Source organism: Lissotriton vulgaris, chromosome 2_1 (genome assembly GCF_964263255.1).
Source record: "Lissotriton vulgaris chromosome 2_1, aLisVul1.2, whole genome shotgun sequence".
In the NCBI taxonomy this organism is placed as follows: Eukaryota; Metazoa; Chordata; class Amphibia; order Caudata; family Salamandridae; genus Lissotriton; species Lissotriton vulgaris.
The window spans coordinates 1028156598-1028175352 of NC_141687.1; the positions used below are offsets into that span (position 1 = coordinate 1028156598).

The 18755-nt window shown below is 51.1% G+C and overlaps 1 protein-coding gene across 14 annotated transcripts in view; it reads left to right on the plus strand.

Moving 5' to 3' along the window:
* The window catches only part of BAZ2B (bromodomain adjacent to zinc finger domain 2B), a 1380234-nt gene that overhangs the window by 1120409 nt on the left and 241070 nt on the right, over positions 1–18755 (plus strand). For all 14 annotated transcript variants that reach the window (XM_086956655.1, XM_086956643.1, XM_086956644.1 and 11 more), the window contains one exon: positions 13063–13330. In XM_086956655.1, the coding sequence (XP_086812781.1) occupies positions 13063–13330 (268 nt within the window). The remainder of the gene's footprint in view (positions 1–13062; positions 13331–18755) is intronic.

Sequence of the window (18755 nt, forward strand, 5' to 3'; positions counted from 1 at the left end):
GGATCGCTGCCCAGAGCGCTGTTACAGATATATATCTTGGTTTGAACGTTAATTTCTCAAAAACTACTGGAGCACATATATTGAGACCTAGCAAAGGCACATCGGGCTAACAGTCCCTACAATTTTGCCAAGTTTCGTGCAAATCCATTCAGCCGTTCGAGCTAAAAGTGAGTCCAACCGCCCTATGGAAAACTCAATGCAAAAAACGCGTTTTGGGACCCCCCTTTTTTCTCAGCCCCCCCTTGACGAAACCCCACCAAATTTTCAGGGGCTGCTCAGAAACAAAATGTGCCATTTTCCTGAAAATTTCAGCCGATTCCGTCCACAAACGCCAAAGTTATTAGACATAGAATTTTCAAAAGTCCCATAGGGAAAAAATTCTAACTATATATACCTACTGGCGACAGCCAGTAGGTAATACTGTACTCTACCCTTGCCTCGCGGGTTTCACCCAGAAAATGGAGCAAGGACCACAATTCGTTGGTAATTCCAAAGTCTTTATTTTATGTCATGAAGACTTTGGCAGCCATGACGCCTTTCGACCTTGAAAGGGTCTTGATCACATGACACTCATCAAGGGTGGGTAGGTTCCTTTTAAACCATTTTTTGGAAATATTTTTCTTGTTTTTTAAAGTGACGTGCAATCAAGCACAGTGGGGCAGCCAGTGTTCAGTAGCCTCCCCACGTTCCCAGCTCGGCGGCCGCCGGCAGTCTCGAGCTCCCAAGGAGGTCAGGCTTGCATGTTTTCAGCTCCGCAAGGTTCCGGTGAGCTCGCCAGCAGGTCCGAAGCAGATATCTTGCTTCAGGAGCGAAATCAGCAAAATCTGTGCGTGTTTATACGCTCGATACAGCAGAGTGGTCCCTGAGCTGAGACCATTCACGTCCGCTCGGCCATCTTGCCCGGCCTCCCAACCATAGTGTTATGTTTTATACAGTTAGATCCTCTTTGCGCTAGATGGTATTGCAATACCCTTAGTCCATCCAGGTGATTTATGGACGTATATAAGGTGGTCACGTCTAAAGTGATAAGAAGATAGTCCTCCTGCCAATGAAAATTCGATTTTTCTTATAAAAATGTCACACGTATCTCTAATATAGGAGGTTAGCTGTTGCACGTGTTCTTGCAGGTAAAAGTCTACATATCTGGATGTTTTTTCAAGCAGACTGTTGCGGGCCGAAATAATAGGCCTTTCTGGGGGTTGTTGGGGCGTTTTTATGTATTTTTGGTATAAAATACAAATAAGGTGTAACCGGATTGTCGTTCTTCAGGAACTTGTATTCATCAAGAGATAGCAGTCCTGCACATACATACAAACTCGTAGGCCACCAGAACCGCTGCACTCGAGGGCCGCTGGCGGGCCTTCAGGCCCGCGGACTCGGCTGGAGGTTCTTGGACTTCGATGCTGGCGGCTTTGGCTCAGGCGCCGCAGGGCATCTAGGGATTCAGGCCTGTATCCAGATTGGTTTACAAAAGGGGGTGGTGATGAACAGAGTGTCTGAATTGAGCAGACCACTCTTACCCAGTCCAAAGATCAGGGCTTGATCCATCACCGTTATTTATCTCACTGCCCCATCCCAGCTCAGAACCTGGCTATATGCAAATCAGTCTGTCCCTGGCCCAGTGCATCATGGGAACAGGGCAGACTAAAATACCAAGCCAATTCTTTACCAGAAAGGAGACAAGCTACCGGGGACCGGTTTCTGGCATTTCAGCCTCTTCGGCCCGGCTTGCTTGAATCCTGATGGAGCAGTGAGAAAGGGACTCATGTCTGAGTATACCCTGCCACACCTATAGTGGCCAAAATCGATTTACAAAAGGGGGTGGTGATGAACAGAGTGTCTGAATTGAGCAGACCACTCTTACCCAGTCCAAAGATCAGGGCTTGATCCATCACCGTTATTTATCTCACTGCCCCATCCCAGCTCAGAACCTGGCTATATGCAAATCAGTCTGTCCCTGGCCCAGTGCATCATGGGAACAGGGCAGACTACTACCAAGCCAATTCTTTACCAGAAAGGAGACAAGCTACCGGGGACCGGTTTCTGGCATTTCAGCCTCTTCGGCCCGGCTTGCTTGAATCCTGATAGAGCAGTGAGAAAGGGACTCATGTCTGAGTATACCCTGCCACACCTATAGTGGCCAAAATCGATTTACAAAAGGGGGTGGTGATGAACAGAGTGTCTGAATTGAGCAGACCACTCTTACCCAGTCCAAAGATCAGGGCTTGATCCATCACCGTTATTTATCTCACTGCCCCATCCCAGCTCAGAACCTGGCTATATGCAAATCAGTCTGTCCCTGGCCCAGTGCATCATGGGAACAGGGCAGACTAAACTACCAAGCCAATTCTTTACCAGAAAGGAGACAAGCTACCGGTAGCTTGTTTCCTTCCCAGTGTAAGAATTGGCTTTTGTAGTTTGGTTTGCCCTGTTCCCATCATGCACTGGGACAGGAACAGACTAATTTGCATACAGCCAGGTTCTGAAACTGGGATGGTGCAGTGAGCTAAAAAACGGTGTTGGATCTAGCCCTGATCTCTTGACTGGGTGAGAGTATTCTGTTTAATTCAGAGACTCTGTCCCTCACCACCCCTTGTTGTAAATATTTTTGTCCACCCTAAGCGTGGAAGGGTATACTCAGATGTGAGTCCCTTGCTCATTGCACCATCAGGATTCAAGCAAGCCAGGCCGAAGAGGCTGAAATGCCAGAAACCGGTCCCCGGTAGCGTGTTTCCGTCCCAGTGTAAGAATTGGCTTTTGTAGTTTGGTTTGCCCTGTTCCCATCATGCACTGGGACAGGAACAGACTAATTTGCATACAGCCAGGTTCTGAAACTGGGATAGTGCAGTGAGCTAAAAAACGGTGTTGGATCTAGCCCTGATCTCTTGACTGGGTGAGAGTATTCTGTTTAATTCAGAGACTCTGTCCCTCACCACCCCTTGTTGTAAATATGTATCCAGATTGGTGCAGGGCGTTCTCACAACACCTCCTCTGGCGCCGAATCCGTTGGCGACGCCGGTTGTGTCCCCAATCGACGCCGACACCAGCCTCCCCCTCGATGTGGACACAGAGCCGGACCAGCATCGACTAACGTCGGGACCAGCACCGCCCAGTACTTTTGTACCCCTGTTCTCCCCTGGTGTTCCCTATCGCCCTGAGTGGCTACCAGAGGAGGGTGAGGAGGACTGTAAGGTGTCTGTGGACCCTTCAGCTGACCAACTTGATGAGCCGGACTGGCAAGAGAAACTGTGTGACACATCATATGCAGTAGTGCTGCGTAGGGCTGAGGCCTTAAATCTTGAGTTTCTTACTGTGGCTTACCTCCTGACCGAGGTGCTTTAACCAGCAGTGGCTTCTTCGGAGCCCCTGCTGCTGTTAAATGAGGTCTTCACAGACATCCTTTTGGGCACTCAGTCCAAGCCCAACACAGCGGCTCCTGTGGATAGAATGATTGCCCAATGCCACCGCCTGGCCCCAGGTGACCCCATTTTCCTCTCCCAACACCCCATCCCGAGCGCTTGGTGGTCCAAGCCTCGACTTCCAAGGGTGCATTCCCTACTGCACCACTTGATAGGGAATCCAAGCAGCTGGACCATCTTGGGAAGAAGATATTTTCAACCGCCAGCTTAGGACTGCGGTCGGTGAACACAGCATGTCTCTTGGACTGTTGCTCCCACTCTGTGCAGGACGCGGTTGCGAAGGTGCTGCCGCAGTGCCCGGAGTAGACCCAGGCCGTGCTCTCTTGTGCAGTTGCGGCTGGGAGATGCAGCAAAGTTCGCCATAAGATGTGGGCTGGTCCCCACCGACTCGCTGGGCAGGATGATTTCAACGTCTGTAGCCCTAAGACGCTATACCTGGCTGAGGTCCACTGGCTTTTCGAGTGATGTCCAAGCCTCGCTTGTGGACATGCCCTTTGATGACAATCACTTGTTTGGCGACAAACCAGGCAACGCGCTCTAGAGCTAAGGCCAGGTCCTTGGGCCTCGCGTCTACCTCTCGCCCCACGTGGTCTGCTTTTCGCACTTTTATGGCTATGGAAGGGGTGCCCCACTACTTTCCATCCAGAGCCACAGCCTGCGCAAGCTGTGCACCCTCTGCGCGGTGGGGATGTGGTACCCACCGTCGTGGGTCTGGGGGCCAGTGGGAGGGCCAGTCCACCTGCACCTCCTCTGCAGCAGCCTCTTAGTCCGACCTTTCAGGGCCACCATTCGCCAGTGGGCGTCAGGATTGGCCATCACATCCACCACTTGCTCAACATCAAGTCGGACAGGTGGGTTTTGCAGATAGTCTGAAAGAACTACTCCCTCCCCTTCGAGACTACCGCTCAGTCCATGCCACCTCAATTCCATTTCATGTCGGAGGATCTCTTGACCCTCTCCAACAGGAAGTTACGACTCTCTTGGCCAAGGGAGCCAACGAACAAGTTCCTGCCCCAGAAGTCGGTTGTGGTGTTATCCCCACTACTTTCTGGTACCCAAGAAGGACAAGTTCCTGCGTCCTATCTTGGATCCCAGGAACGTCAACCGCTTCCTCCGGAATGAGAAGTTCAAAATGTTAACATTGGCTCAGGTCCTGTCTATCCTCGAACCTGGAGACTGGATGGTAGCGTTGGACTTACAGGACGCTTATTTTCAGATACCCATCCTGCCGGCCCACCGGCGTTACCTATGGTTCACAGTAGGCTTTGAGCACTTTCAGTTTACCGGGCTCACCTTTGGCCTAACAAGCGCCCCTTGGGTGTTAACGTAGGTGATGGCGGTGGTCGCAGCTTATCTGTGCAGATCAGGAGTTCCAGTCTTCCCCTATCTTGATGACTGGCTGTTGAAGGCGGGCTCGCCTCAGGCTGTCGTCTCCTACCTCCAGACTACGGCTGGTCTCCTGCATTCACTGGGGTTCACCATCAATGTGCCGAAGTTACACCTAATTCCCTCTCGGTCGCTCCTTTTCAACAGAGCGGTTCAGGACACAGCACAATTTTGGGCTTATCCTCCCAAGCAGCAAGTACGGGATATTCGGGCTACGATTTCGATCTTTTAGCCTCTATCCCGGGTTTCGGTCAGACAGACCCTGAAGCTACTGGGCCTCATGGCTTCCTGCATCCTGCTGGTGGAGTATGCCAAGTGGCATATGCGTGCTCTGCAGTGGGACCTGAAGTTCCAGTTGGCATAGCATCAGGGAAATCTTTTAGATTGAGTCCAGATCTCTGAGGGCACTAACAAACCAGGATTGGGTCAACTGCAGATCCCACTCCCTTCCCCAACCAGAGTTCACAGTGGTGACAGTTGCATCACTTCTAGGGTGGGCAGCCACATGGGAGAGGCGGAGATAAAAGGCCTCTTGTCTCCGGCGGAGTCCGGGCTCCACATCAACCTTCTGGGGCTTTGTGCGATCCGTCTTGCACTGAAGGCATGCCTTCCTTCTGTCAAAGGATAGTATTGCAGGTGTTCACAGACAACACCACCGCCATGTGGGACTGCAACAAACAGGGCGGGGTGGGGTCATGGACCCTATGTCAGGAGGCACTTTGTCTCTGGAAGTGGCTGGAACATCAGGGCATGTCCCTGGTGATTCAACACCTGGCAGGGTCTCTGAATGCCAGGGCAGACAAACTCAACCGCCGGTGCATGATGGATCACAAATGGCGTCTGTAGGAAAGTGGCTCTATATATACTGGACCAAAGTAAGGTACAGTGTGTATAGAGTCCCCAGTCCCCAGAGGTTTGGCAGAGGCTAAAGTTAGATATAACCTTACTCTCTAAAGTGGTAGCTTGGTCGAGCAGTAAGGCAGTATCAGAGGACAGTGTAAAGCATTTGTTGTACACACTCAGTCAGCAAATAGTCTCACACACTCAAGAACTGAACTCTAGGCTAATTGTTTTGTATCAAAAGATATAGTTGTTTTATTTTAAAACAAACAAGGTATCAAAATATACTTTCTCAGGATGAGTTACTTTAGTTAAATACTTTTCAAATAGGCAATAGACTTTTTGAATGCAATAGTTAGTTTGTTGCAATAGGCAACACAATTTCAAACACAATGCAACATTGAGCTCAATGGGAATTTTCAGTTAAATGCAATTAGTTACTTTGTAGATTATTTTACTAACCACAGGACTGGATCCTAGATTCAGTCCCGGGACATGGGCTCTAAACAGTTGAGTAAAAGCGTTTTGGTTACAGTAGTGATTTTTAAGGAATATTATTGTATTTTAAAAGTTGGCACTTGGAAACTTTTTAAGTTGAAATTACCAACGTTATCCTATGGAAGGAAATGTAATTTGTAGGTAAAGTATGTTCACGTTACTTTTGTAATCCAGTACTGGACTCCTAGGTTCAGCACTGGGACCTCTATCTAAAACAGGTAAGTAATTACGTTTTGGTAGTTTGTTCGATTTTTAAAGAATATTTGTAATTTCCAAAAATCCACACTTAGAAGAAATTTCACAGAAAAAAAGTCAATCGTTTCCTATGGAAGAAAATTCAGGTTACTGGTAAGTACGGTTAAAATTACTTTTCAGGGTTTGTGCTGGGCTAAAAGGTGCAGCACTGAGGTCTCTCTTGATAACAGGTGAGTAAATCGGAATTTGTTGTTCGGTTGATTTTAGGTGAATATTTTAAAGTTCCAAAACTCCACACTTAGAAGAATTTCCAAGTGAAGCCAGTCAATGTTAGCCTATGGAAGAAAAGTGAGTTATCAGTTGTTAGGTAAGTACTCAACTGGCAGAGTTAAGGTTCTGGGCATAGACTCAGGGGTCTCCCAGGGTCAGGTAGGTACAGTTGGTACACCCTCGGTGGCACAGGGGCAGCCGGGTGCAGAGGTAGTTAGGCCCAATGTTATCCAACGAGAGGCAGGGGGCCTTCGGTTGGTGGCTGCTGGCTAGCAGGCCACGCGGCTGTGAGAGCTGGGCTCCTGGTCACTTGCTCAGGGCAAATGGGGAAGTAAGATAGGACAAAGGTTGCACTGCCAGGGGCACTCAGGCGGCTGGGTGGAGGGTGCTTTTGAGCTGTCGGACGCTCAATGTTATTCAATGGAGATCTTGAGAAGGGAACAAAGGCTGCGGGCTCTGGGACGTAGGATCTTCTGGAGCGACCAACACTTCGAGGGGTAAGTTGGGATCTTGGAGGGTAGGTAGGCCCCCCGGAGCTGGGCACAGGAGGCCGGGGGGCACCGGGTGCAGGGGTGTCTTTGGACATCGGGAAATCTTACCCTCTGCTGGTCGCGGTTGGAGGAGTCCCTGCTCCTGCAGGCGTCGTCTGGGTCGTTGTCGAGGAGGGTCCTTGGGCACTGGATTCCATGTCAGAATTGCCAGGGGGACATCCTCGGGGTCTTTGTTCGCTCGGGCACAGGCCGGGCTTGGCTGGTGCAGAGTGGGCTGGATTCGCGGTTCCTGGCTGGTACCAGGGGTATTGCTGTTTGAGCAGAGCCACTGCTCGTGGGAGTCCCAGTCTCTAAGAGGGTCAAGGCAGGCAGGTCCTCCGGGGTTCTTGAGATTGCTGTCCGCAGGAGACGCCAGAATTTAGCAGGAGCAGGTTCAAGGATCAACAGGCCTGTAGGGCTGGGTCCAAGTCAGTTGGTGTCGTCCCTTTGTTAGCAGCTGCACGGCAGGTGTCCTTCTTCTTGGTCTTCTTTCTTGTTTTGAAATCGGGATCTGAGGAAGGAAAGTTCAGGGTGCCACTAAATACAACATTTAGGGGCGTTACAGGTAGGAGAAGGGCAGGGACCAATAGGTCCCTGTCCTGAGGTGAGTACACCCCCTATCCTGCTCCTCTCCTGTGGGAGGGATGTAGGAGCCTATCTCTAATTGCGCGAGGCTCCCCATCCTCAAGATGCTTCACCTCGCCTCTCCCACCTGAAGGGTGGAGTTGGCACAGGCTGGCACACCCCCTTTCCTCACGTAGGTTTTCCCGCCTGTCTTCCTGCCAGAGTGGGGGTCAGAACCGGTGGGGGCCAGTTGCTGAGTACAGCAAGTGGTCTGGAGAAACTCACAAAGGCGGTATGCCTTTGAAGCTTCCCCCTGCCCATCCTGGGGGAGGAGGCCTTCTCTGGTCACAATGCCCTGGGTACCTAGGGTACCATTTACCAGGGGCTGACATGTGGCCAGAGATGCCAATTGGGTTTCACCTTCAATACAGTTTTAGGGAAGGAACACAGGCCCTGAGCACCTGATTGGCAGGAGCCTAGGGCACACTCAGTCAAAGCACATCAGCAGTTCAGCAAAAATTGGGAGCATACCATGCAAGAAAGATGGCACTTTCTCACAGCGTCTTCACTCTGAAGGGGTGCTTGATCTCTTTCCGTGGTGGGGAGAGCCTTGGTTAGATCTATTCGCCTCCGAAGAGACTGCACAATGTCAGCTGTTCTGCGCTTTTGAATTTCTAAGTCAGCACGCGCTAGGCAACTCTTTTTACTCGCAAGTGGAGTAACGGTCGTCTATATGCCTTACCGTCTATACCACTTCTGCCCAGAGTGCTGAAGAAGATCAGGCGTGACTGGGCCCAAGTAATTCTGGTGGCCCCAGACTGGGCACATGGCCATCAATCAGATTGTCCCTTCGGGAAGATCTTCTGTCGCAGCAGAATGGGACGGTCCTCCATTGAATCTATCCAGCCTTCACCTCCTTGCATGGAGTTTGAGCCGCGCCAGTTGACAGCTTTCGACTTTCCTCCCGAAGTCTGTAACGTTATCTTTGCTGTCAGGCGTTCCTCCTTCAAAACTGTATACACCTCTAGATCGAACTAATTTGTGGCATGTTGCGCAGCAAAGGCTGTGGATCCCCTTTCTGCACCCCTTTCAGAGGTTCTCCTCTTCATTGTTTCTTTGGCCTAGCAGGGCTCTGCTCTGGGCACTCTTAAAGGCTATCTTTCGACCATTTCAGCCTTTCTTCAGCTTCCTGATCAGCCTTCTCTTTTCAAGTCCCGTAATATAAATCGCTTCCTTAAGGGCATTACTTTCGAGCTCTTAACAACATCGGACCGAGGTATCTCTCTAAGCGGTATACCCGCTATAATCCTTCCAGAAAGTTGAGATCATCTGGTGGTAATCTGATTAACATCTCCAGATTCCACTATAAAACCATGGGGGGGGGAACCTTGACTGTTTTGGCCTTTCAGGCCTGGAATGCCATGCCCATAGACCTTAGACTCCTGGGACAGGAGAATCTCTTCAGGAAGCAATTAAAGACCTGGATCTTTAATTTACCAGATGCCTTTGTAATGGCGGCTATCTAGTTTCTGTAATTTTTTTCTCACATCTGACCTTTATTTTGCGTATTTCTGCTCATTGCTGACCATTATTTTTCCTCTTTTTGCTTGTTTCTGACCTCTATTTTGCCTCTTTCTAATCGGACCTTTATTATGCCTCTTTCTACTCAGTTCCTGCCTCTATTGTGCCTCTTTCTGCTTGTTGTTGGTCATTATTTTGCTCTTTCTGCTCCTCTATACTGCCTCTTTCTGCTAGTTTCTGACCTTTATGCTGCCTCTTTCTTCTCATTTCCGAACTTTGTTCTGCCTCTTGCTGCTCGTTTCTGATCTCTATTTTCCTTCTACCTGCTCCTTTCTGTCCTCTACTCTTCCTCTTTCTGCTTGTTTTTCAACTTTACCATGCCTCTTGATGCTCGTTGCTGACCTTTATTCTCTCTTTCTGCTCATTTATATCCTGCCTTTTTCTGCCCTTTATTTAGCTTCTTTCTGCTTGTTTCTGACCTTTGTTCTCCCCTTTTCTGCTTTTTGCTGACCTTAATTTTTCCTCTCACATTTCTGACCTTTATTCTGCCTCTTTCTAATAGTTTCTGGCATTTATTCTGCCTCTTGCTGCTCATTCTTTACATCTATTTTGCCTGTTTATTCTTCTTTCGGACTTCTATTCTGCCTCTTTCTGGCCTCTGTTTTGCCTCTTTCTGCTAGTTTCTCACTTTTATTTTGCCTCTTTCTGCTGCATGTTTCTCACATTTATTGTGTTTCTTTCTGCTTGTTGTTGACCTTTAATCTGCCTCTTTCTGCTTGTTTCTGACCTTTATTCTGCATCTTTCTGCTAGTTTCTGACTTTTATTTGGCCTCTTTCTGCTAGTTTCGGACCGTAAATAAGTCTCTTTCTGCTCGTTGCTCACCTTTATCTTGCCTCCTTCTGCTCATTGATAACCTTTATTCTTCCTCTTTCTGCTTGTTTCTGACCTTTATTTTGCTTCTTTCTTACTGTTATTTTGCCTCTTTCTCCTCACTGTGGGATTACGGGGGGCCTCCAGGCCCCCGCCGTCCCAGCTGTCCCCATGCCTCCTGCGGAAGCTGGCATTGCTCTCGTACGAAGGTAACTGCTGAAAATGCAGCTCCCAGCATTTGAGAAGAATCTTTCATCTCTTTCCCTGTCCGCATGTCTGTGTGCAGGGAAAGAGATGGAACCACTGCTTCCAGAGAGCAGGAGCACTTTGCCAGCTCCTGCCCGCTGGAACCGGCATGTTTGCCTTTGATTAGAGGGAGCTGTCAGAACTCCCGCCAATCAAAAGCAAACAGCTATGTCCTGAGGGTGGGCATCCTAGGACATATCAGGAGTCTGCCCCATGACCACTATTGGCTCCAGGAGGGGGGCCCCATGGCCCCCTCCTTTCATCTGCCAGGGATGGCCCCAGGTAGGTGGTGGCCCCTGGTGTCGTATATGGCCAAGGAAGAGGGGGGGCCGTGTGGGCCCCTCCCTCTCATTGAAGAAGGAATTGGACCCGGGGCGGTGGTGGTCCCTGGTGCCAAGGTGTCCGTGACCCCGTTAATTTTAAACACTGACCTGGGGGAGGTGGTGGTCCTGTAGTCCAGGGGGGTCCGCACATCAAGATGACTACCAACACTGGTTGAAGTGTTGGCAGCTAATCAGATATCATCACAATATTGGAAGGTTTTGCGGAGCCTTCACGTCTCTCGATATAATCATTTGGATTTTTTAATATCTCAAAAACTACTTTACACCAATTCACATAATGGTCACTTTCTGAACTTTGTCACATTTGGTATCATTTCGTTCAGCAGTTCAGGCTGTAGTCGTTTTTAAAATCTCTATGGGAATTTGCATGGGGAAAACACCTTTTGGGACCCCCCTTTTTACAGCCGCTTGACAGATCATCCAGAAACTTTCAAGAAGACATACCATACTAATTACCATACCATACTAACTTTGAACATTTTTCCGAGGATTCTTCAAATGGCGCCAAAGATCTGAAAGAAACAGGTTTGTGTTAGATTCCTTACCTTAGAATATCCCAAGGCGTCAGACTGGATCCGGAAAGTTTTGCATAGCAGTACCCCTGCGCGTCAGTAGGCGTCGTCTGCGGTCTGGGTCCATCGTTGGCGCCGGGATGACGTCTCACAGCCAACAGAACTCACCTCCAAGAAAATGCACAAGAAAGTAAACTGGACTGTTGGCTGCCAAAAGGCTTTGACAAAGTTAAAGAACCCTAACAAGGACTGCAATTCTTTTAGTGCGTTTAGTAGTTGTAGGAGAGCACATTTCTCTAGGAAATATGGCTTCAGGCTCATACCCATGTCTGATAACTCGTATGGCAAAAATAGTGCACTGAGTAAAGCATTACATGAGAGCAGAAGCTAACTACCTGTGTTTCAGAATACTTCCTAAATCTATACTGGTCAGGCAAGGTTACTCCTGTGCCTACTCTTTTCCAGTATGAATTTGTATGTGGCTATTATACTTGGCCTTCTGTTTTCCTATCCAGGAGTCAATTAATAATAATAATAATAATAATAGGGGGTTTTGTAAAGCGCTTGGTGACGCACAGCGGCGTGTCCCCGCGCTGTGGAGCCAGTGCTTGCAGGGAAACTACAGGGGGGCAGAACCTATTACCGGGTGAATAGTATTGTTTTTAACTTGGCTCTAAAGATTGGTTCGGATGGCTCAAGACGCAACGCCGCAGGAAGTTTATTCCAGCTTAACGCAGCCAGATGCCTGAAAGATCTTCCGCCCATCCTTGCTTTAGACACCTTGGGCATGGACAGACGCCCCGAGCCGGAAGATCTAAGGGAACGGGAAGGCTCGTATTGTGTCAGCAGTCCCTGCAATGGAAGGGGTGCCCTACCATTGACGATTCGATGGCAAGTGCAGAGTGCTTTAAATTCCACCCTGCTTCCTACCGGGAGCCAGTGCAGGGTCTGAAGAGCCGCTTTAGAGGCTTAAGTGAAGTAGTGTGGCTCACTGGTTAGAGGCGGCAGACCCGAGAGCAGAGGACGGCCCGGGACCATGGTTCGATTCCCGGCACGGCAGGTTTCTGGACCAGGGTCAGCGGACTCGATAATTCTCTCGCCTCGGTGCCCACTCTGATCAGCGATCACACTCGGCAACTCTGGGCATTAGCTTGCCTCATCTTCACTAACGGCCCCACCAGACCGCCGGGGATGCCTGGTCTCACCCTGGAGATACCCATTAAGGGACCATCTCTCAGGGAAGCCAGGAAGGGTTTCGCAGCGGTCGAAGCGCCTTGGGACCCTACGGGTAAGTAGTGCGCTATATAAATGCCTATACATTACATTACATTACACAGCCCTTCTAGGTAGTCTGAGCACCAATCGGGCAGCAGCGTTCTGTAAGACCTGCAGGCGGATCAGATTCTTCTCTAAGGTCCCTAAATAGAGAAGGTTGCCATAGTCCATCTTAGATGTGACTAGTGCATGCACTAGAGTTTGGCGTGCTTTGATGGGTAGAAATTTCAGCACCTTCCTAAGGCTCTTGAGAGTCCCGAAGCAGGATCCACAATAATCATTTTAGCTTGTGTAAATCATTTTATTTTCCATTACAACATAGAACCTTTCATTCAAATAACAGAGAATTACAAAGTCCTGGAAGTGCAAGGCAACCACATTGTTGAACGTGTCCTAATACACTACATTAAGCATCTTGGTTGTTAAAATCGCACATTAAAATCTCTCATTAAAAAAGGCACGTTATAACTAATAAGGTATTCTGTTTTCAATTCACACTGCAAGCCATTTAATTAAAATGTATGTTAATGTTTGGAAACTTTTATAACAGTTAAATTTGCTAAATGTTTTTCTGGTTTGTTTGTGTTTTAGATGAAGACAAGCTTAACAATGATGGGTCTACAATTATGTGGATGGCCTCCAGGGATGCTTACTTCAAATCTTCAATTTGCTTCTCCTGTGCCCTGTCTCGGACCTGGAGTAGGCTTAGCAGATGAAAATGGGCATTCCTTTGTGACAGACATTCCTTTAAACAAAAGTGAATCACCTGTGTCACAAAATGAGAGTTTTGTTTGTACTCCTGGAACAGTAGACGTACCAAAAGCTGTGGATTATCCCAGTCCAAGACCTATACCAGATGGTAGGTTCATTGTTACAGTGCAACACTCAACAACAATTATGTTTATTTTATTAAATACAGTGATCACAAGTGCATTTTTTTCAGATTTCTTTGGGTGTCAAATTACTAACACAAGGTGCCAATGAGAATCAACTAAAACAAGTGTGTTCTGACATGACTTGTGAGGTATTTTTACCTATTTCGGATGTTGGACTTCTTGGGTCAACACCTTAGATTATCTGGTTCTTAACTGTCAGTAAGATTCTCCCAAGAGGTTACAGCATTGATGTCGGAAAAACAATGCACAACACTTTAAGTGAAAACATGATGATTACTTGCATGTTATAATTGATATAAACCATTTTGCTTAATAGTGTTAACTGGCATAAAATCTGGGAGCAAAAAGTAATTTCTGATGGATACTTCTAACCGCAGATCTGAAAGTGACACGTTAGTGATAGATTCCTTACCTTAGAATATCCCCAGACGTCAGACTGGATCTGGGAAATTTTGCGTAGCAATACCCCTGCGCGCCGGCAGGCGTCGTTCGCGGCTCCGCGTCCGTCGTCGACGTCGTTAGCGCCGGAGTACTTAGACGCCGCCCATGCGCGCTGACGTCAATTCTTCTCTTTTTCCGCGCCAGCTAGCGCAGATCCGGAGAAGCTCTACCCCTTAGTCTTTTTTGACTAAACTTTTTGATCTTTTGATAATTTCTTTGCTCAAGTCTTCGACTCCTACGGTGCCGGTAGGGATGCCCGGGTTTAAACCCTGTTCCAGGTGCGAACGACTGATGTCGGTTACCGACCCCCATCGCCGGTGCCTCAAGTGTTTAGGCCTCGACCACGACGACCGCACCTGCTCCGACTGCCGGGCCCTGATGTCTAAGGCTAGGCGAGAGCGCTCTTGCAAGCGACTGGAGCTCCGGCAGTCGGCCCCGCGCCGCTCCAGGTCCTGGTCCCACAGGAGGTCGAGGGACAGGTCGCGGGGTCGGAGCCCTCGCAGCTCCGGGAGTGGTCATTGGTCGTCAGGATCCAAGTCCTCAGGTAAGAGGCATAAGAGGTCGGAGAGACATCATCGTTCCTCCGACCCACCCCGACGCTTGCACGATGCGGCCGGGGGTTCTGGTGATACCACCCGCGCGGCTCCGCCGGAGTCGCAGTCGTCGCCACCTGCCCCACACCTTCGGGTCCCTGGGCAAGACGTGACGCCGGAGGAGATCGAGCGGTACTTCATGGCCTTAAGGTTCCTCCCTCCTCCGCCGGGTTCTGTGGCGCCTTCGGGCCCAACGGTCCCGGCTGGAGGGCCTAGCGGGTCGGGTGCTTCGGTCCCGGCGCCGCAGGCCCTCTCTGGATCCGCTTCCAGGTCGTCGCCGGTCGACCTCGCCGATGCCGACCCCAGGGGTGTCGCCCCCGGCGCCAGCTATGGGCACCGTCCCCGATCCTAACCCCGGTCCGGTTCTGGCGCCGGATTGGCGCCGATGGGCGCCGCACCCGACGGCCTTTGGAGATTTCTATTTCCATGAACAGGACCCATCTGTTGAGCCTGTACTACAGGAGATGGATGACAAGGGTGATTGGGAGGGGTCTGAGGACCCTCTGGCACGGGAGTGTCAGTCACCACAGGACTGGACATATGAGCTTGGGGAAGCCAGTGGCATTGACACCTCGCCAGACACTGGATTTGTCTCCCCTCCCACCGTGGCTACAGAGGAGGGGGCTGCTTATAATGTAGTGTTGACACGGGCGCCCAAGGCCTTAAACCTTGAGCTCTCTGTCGCGGCCGTGAGGACTAACCTCCTCACAGAGGTCCTTAAACCGCAGGCAAGCTCCAGTGAGCCTCTGCTGCTGTTTAATGAGGCCTTGTGTGACGTTCTTGTGGGCACTTAGTCCAAGCCCGCCACTGGTCTGCCTGTGGATAGGAACGTGGCCAGACGCTACGGCCCGGCCCCGGGCGACCCTTGCTTTTTGTCCACCCACCCCACCCCCGAGAGCCTGGTCATCCAGGCCTCCACTTCGCAGACCGCATTCCTGACGGCTCCGCCCGATCGGGAATCCAGGAGGTATGAGCAGTTCGGGAAGAAGGTGTTCTCGTCCCTCAGTTTAGGACTGCGGTCAGTTAATACCGCATGCCTCTTGGGCCGCTATACCCACACCCTGTGGGACGCGGTCGCGGACTTGCTGCCACAATGTCCGGAGGAGGTCCGGGCAAAACTCACCCAAACCCTTGCGGAGGGTCGAGATGCAGCGCGGTATTCCATCCGCTCGCCAGCAAACGGGTGCCTTTCGCTCCTTTCGTGGCCAAGGAAGGGGCGCCCCCACACGTGCAGCCAGCCACGCGCTGCAGAATGTCCAACAGCGCTGTGGCGGTCGAGGACAATGGTGCGGCCAGTCCACACCTTCCCCCGCAGCACCTGCCTCAAAACCCTCCTAGTCCGTGCTTTCAGGCCCATGTGATGCCAGTGGGGGGCAGGGTTCGCCATCACCTCTTCCACTGGCGCACCGTCACGTCGGACAGGTGGGTGCTGCAAATCATCCGAAGGGGCTACTCCCTCCCCTTCGAGGCAACCCCTCCAGCCATGCCACCGCAATTCCACCGCGTGTCGGGGGATCACTTGCAACTTCTGCAAGAGGAAGTCACGGCCCTCTTGGCCAAGGGGGCCATCGAGCACGTTCCTGGGCCAGAAGTAGGGTGTGGTTGTTACTCCCACTACTTTCTGGTACCCATGAAGGGCAAAGGGGACCTACGCCTTACCTTGGACCTACGGAACGTCAACAGCTTCCTCCGGAAGGAGAAGTTAAAGATGCTGACTCTGGCTCAGGTCTTAGCTGCCCTGGACCCAGGAGACTGGATGGTGGCGTTGGACTTGCAGGACGCCTATTTTCACATCCCCGTCCTGCCGGCCCACCGGCGTTACCTCAGGTTCATGGTAGGCCATGAGCACTTTCAATTTACCGTGCTCCCCTTCGGCCTTACCAGCGCCCCACGGGTGTTCACCAAAGTGATGGCAGTGGTCGCAGCCCATATACGCAGGTTAGGGGTTTCAGTCTTTCCCTACCTCCACGACTGGTTGTTGAAGGCGGGCACGCCCCAGACAGTCGTCAGCCACCTCCAGACTACGGCCGATCTCCTGCATCTGCTGGGGTTCTCCATCAATGTGCCAAAGTCACACCTGTGCTCCTCTCAGAAGCTCCTTTTCATCGGAGCGGTTCTGGACTCGGCGCAGTTTCGGGTTTATCCACCCGAACAGCGGGTTCGGGATATTCAGGCTCTGATTCCGATCTTTCAGCCTTTATCCCGGGTCTCGGTCAGGTTGACGCTGCGGCTTCTGGGGCTGATGGCCTCCTGCATCCTTCTGGTGCATCACGCCCGGTGGCGGATGCGGGCTCTGCAGTGGGACCTGAAGTATCAGTGGGCCCAGCATCAGGGCAACTTGTCTGACCATGTCCTGATCTCAGAGGGCACTGCAAAACAGCTGCAGTGGTGGCTCACGGACCGCGAATGGGTCAGTGGCAGATCCCTCTCCCTACCCCACCCTGAGCACGTAGTTGTGACGGACGCGTCCCTCCAGGGCTGGGGAGGCCACATGGGAGAGGCGGAGATCAGAGGCCTCTGGTCTCCGGCGGAGTCCCGGCTCCATATCAACCTTTTGGAGCTGCGGGCTGTGAGAAGGTGGCCTGATATGCAGTGCTCACTATTCTAGTGAACACTATGTATCAGTCCAGCAACCCTTATTGATGATTGGTTGTAAGTCAACCTTATAGACCAGCTATCCTAGTAGCGTGGATACGAGCAGTCTAAGGCTAAAGACTCGAGAGGGCGTGTTAAGCCAGCTGTTATACCACACATATATCCCTTGAATACCCAGTGAAAGGACACCACACAAGTGTTATGAAAATAAACAAGATATTTATTAAGAATCACAACAGCCCTGTACTCTTTATGAGGACAGGGTACTAAGCACAAAACAAAACTCTTACGAAAATACTTAAGTTAGCACAGTATATACAAATGCCCGAGGGGCACGGAAAACCATATACTTGAAAAGTGGAATGCGAAATTACTAGCAGGTGAGTACAGTACTAATAGCCTTTGGAATCGCTAGGACTTGACTATAGAATCGTTAGATAACTTCTAGGAGACCCAGGGGACTCGGGTGCAGTGTGTGCACTCTCACGCGAGATGCGGGACAAAGTCTATGGTAGCTAGAATTTGCAAAGTTAGTGTTCTCGGGCGAACCCGACCTGGTAGGGAGAAAACGAAAGTAGATTCTGACCCTCAGATAGTGAGGCTATGCTGGGGCACCGAAATGCCGAAGTTACCTAGCCCAGGGGCTGCAGCTGCATAGGACTCAAAAGACGTCGGGAATCCTCGTTGACGGACCAGGAGCCTGGAAGAAAGAAGTTGCTGGCAGGCGACCAGTGAAGAAAGTTCGGTGGATCCAAGCCTGGATCGATGGAAGATGACACCTGAAAGCAGAGGGGACCAAGTTCGAGACTACTAGCCAGTAGTCAGTGGGCACCAGGAGGGCACCGGATGGTAGCCACCCCGACAAGGCGTGTGGGTGACGCTGGGCTCGGAGATCTCACGGACCAGGAGGCGTTGTCGGCGACCAGGAAGGAGGATCGAGCTGTCCCACGAAGATAGAAGCTGTCGGCGTCGCTGGACCCAGGATTGGGCAACAAAGCCTTGGCAAATTCAAGCCCACGCGGTGGACCTAAAATGGCATCTGGAGTGGACCAGGAGGGTCCGGGGTGCCTCTCTTCAAGAAGGAAGCAAGGGCCAGTCTGGAGCAACCAGACCAGCAGCAGTGATGTCGTCGGGCATCGTTCAGAAGGCCACAAGCCAGCCGGCTAGTAGCCAAACAACGCGGTGCACAGCAAACAGCAGAAGGGCCCCACGCAGATCGTGGAGATGCAGGGAGGCTGACCTTGGGTGCTGGAGCTGCGCAGGGTCGGGGCTTCTCGGACCCCAAAGCACTCACCCGTGGAGGACACGGTGGGCTTGTTGTAAAGATGTCGTGCAGTCTTGGCGATCGTCGGTCCCTCGAGGTCTCGTCGCACTCACGGTTCTCAGCTTGGCTGTAGAGGTGAGTAGAGGTCAGAGGTGCCAGGGAAGCCGGGTCTCGTCGAGCTGGGTCGTCGGATTCGTGATGAAGGACTTGCAGCAGACCGCAGTGTTCTTTAGGATGGTGCCTGCGGATGCAGGGTGACTACTCCTTAGCCACAAGGGAGAATCTTGATGAAGAAATCGTGAAGTCCTTTCGCAGAAAGTCGTGTCTTGATTCCAAAGATGATCTAATTTTAACAGGGGGCCCGCTCCCATCTTTATACTAAAAAAGGGGGCTGACCCGGTGACTAGGTCCTGCCTATGGGTGGGAGTAGGAGGGGGGTGGTTACACCCCTCTGCCATGCCGGACTTTCCCCAGGCCAGGGGCTGGTGTGCCCCT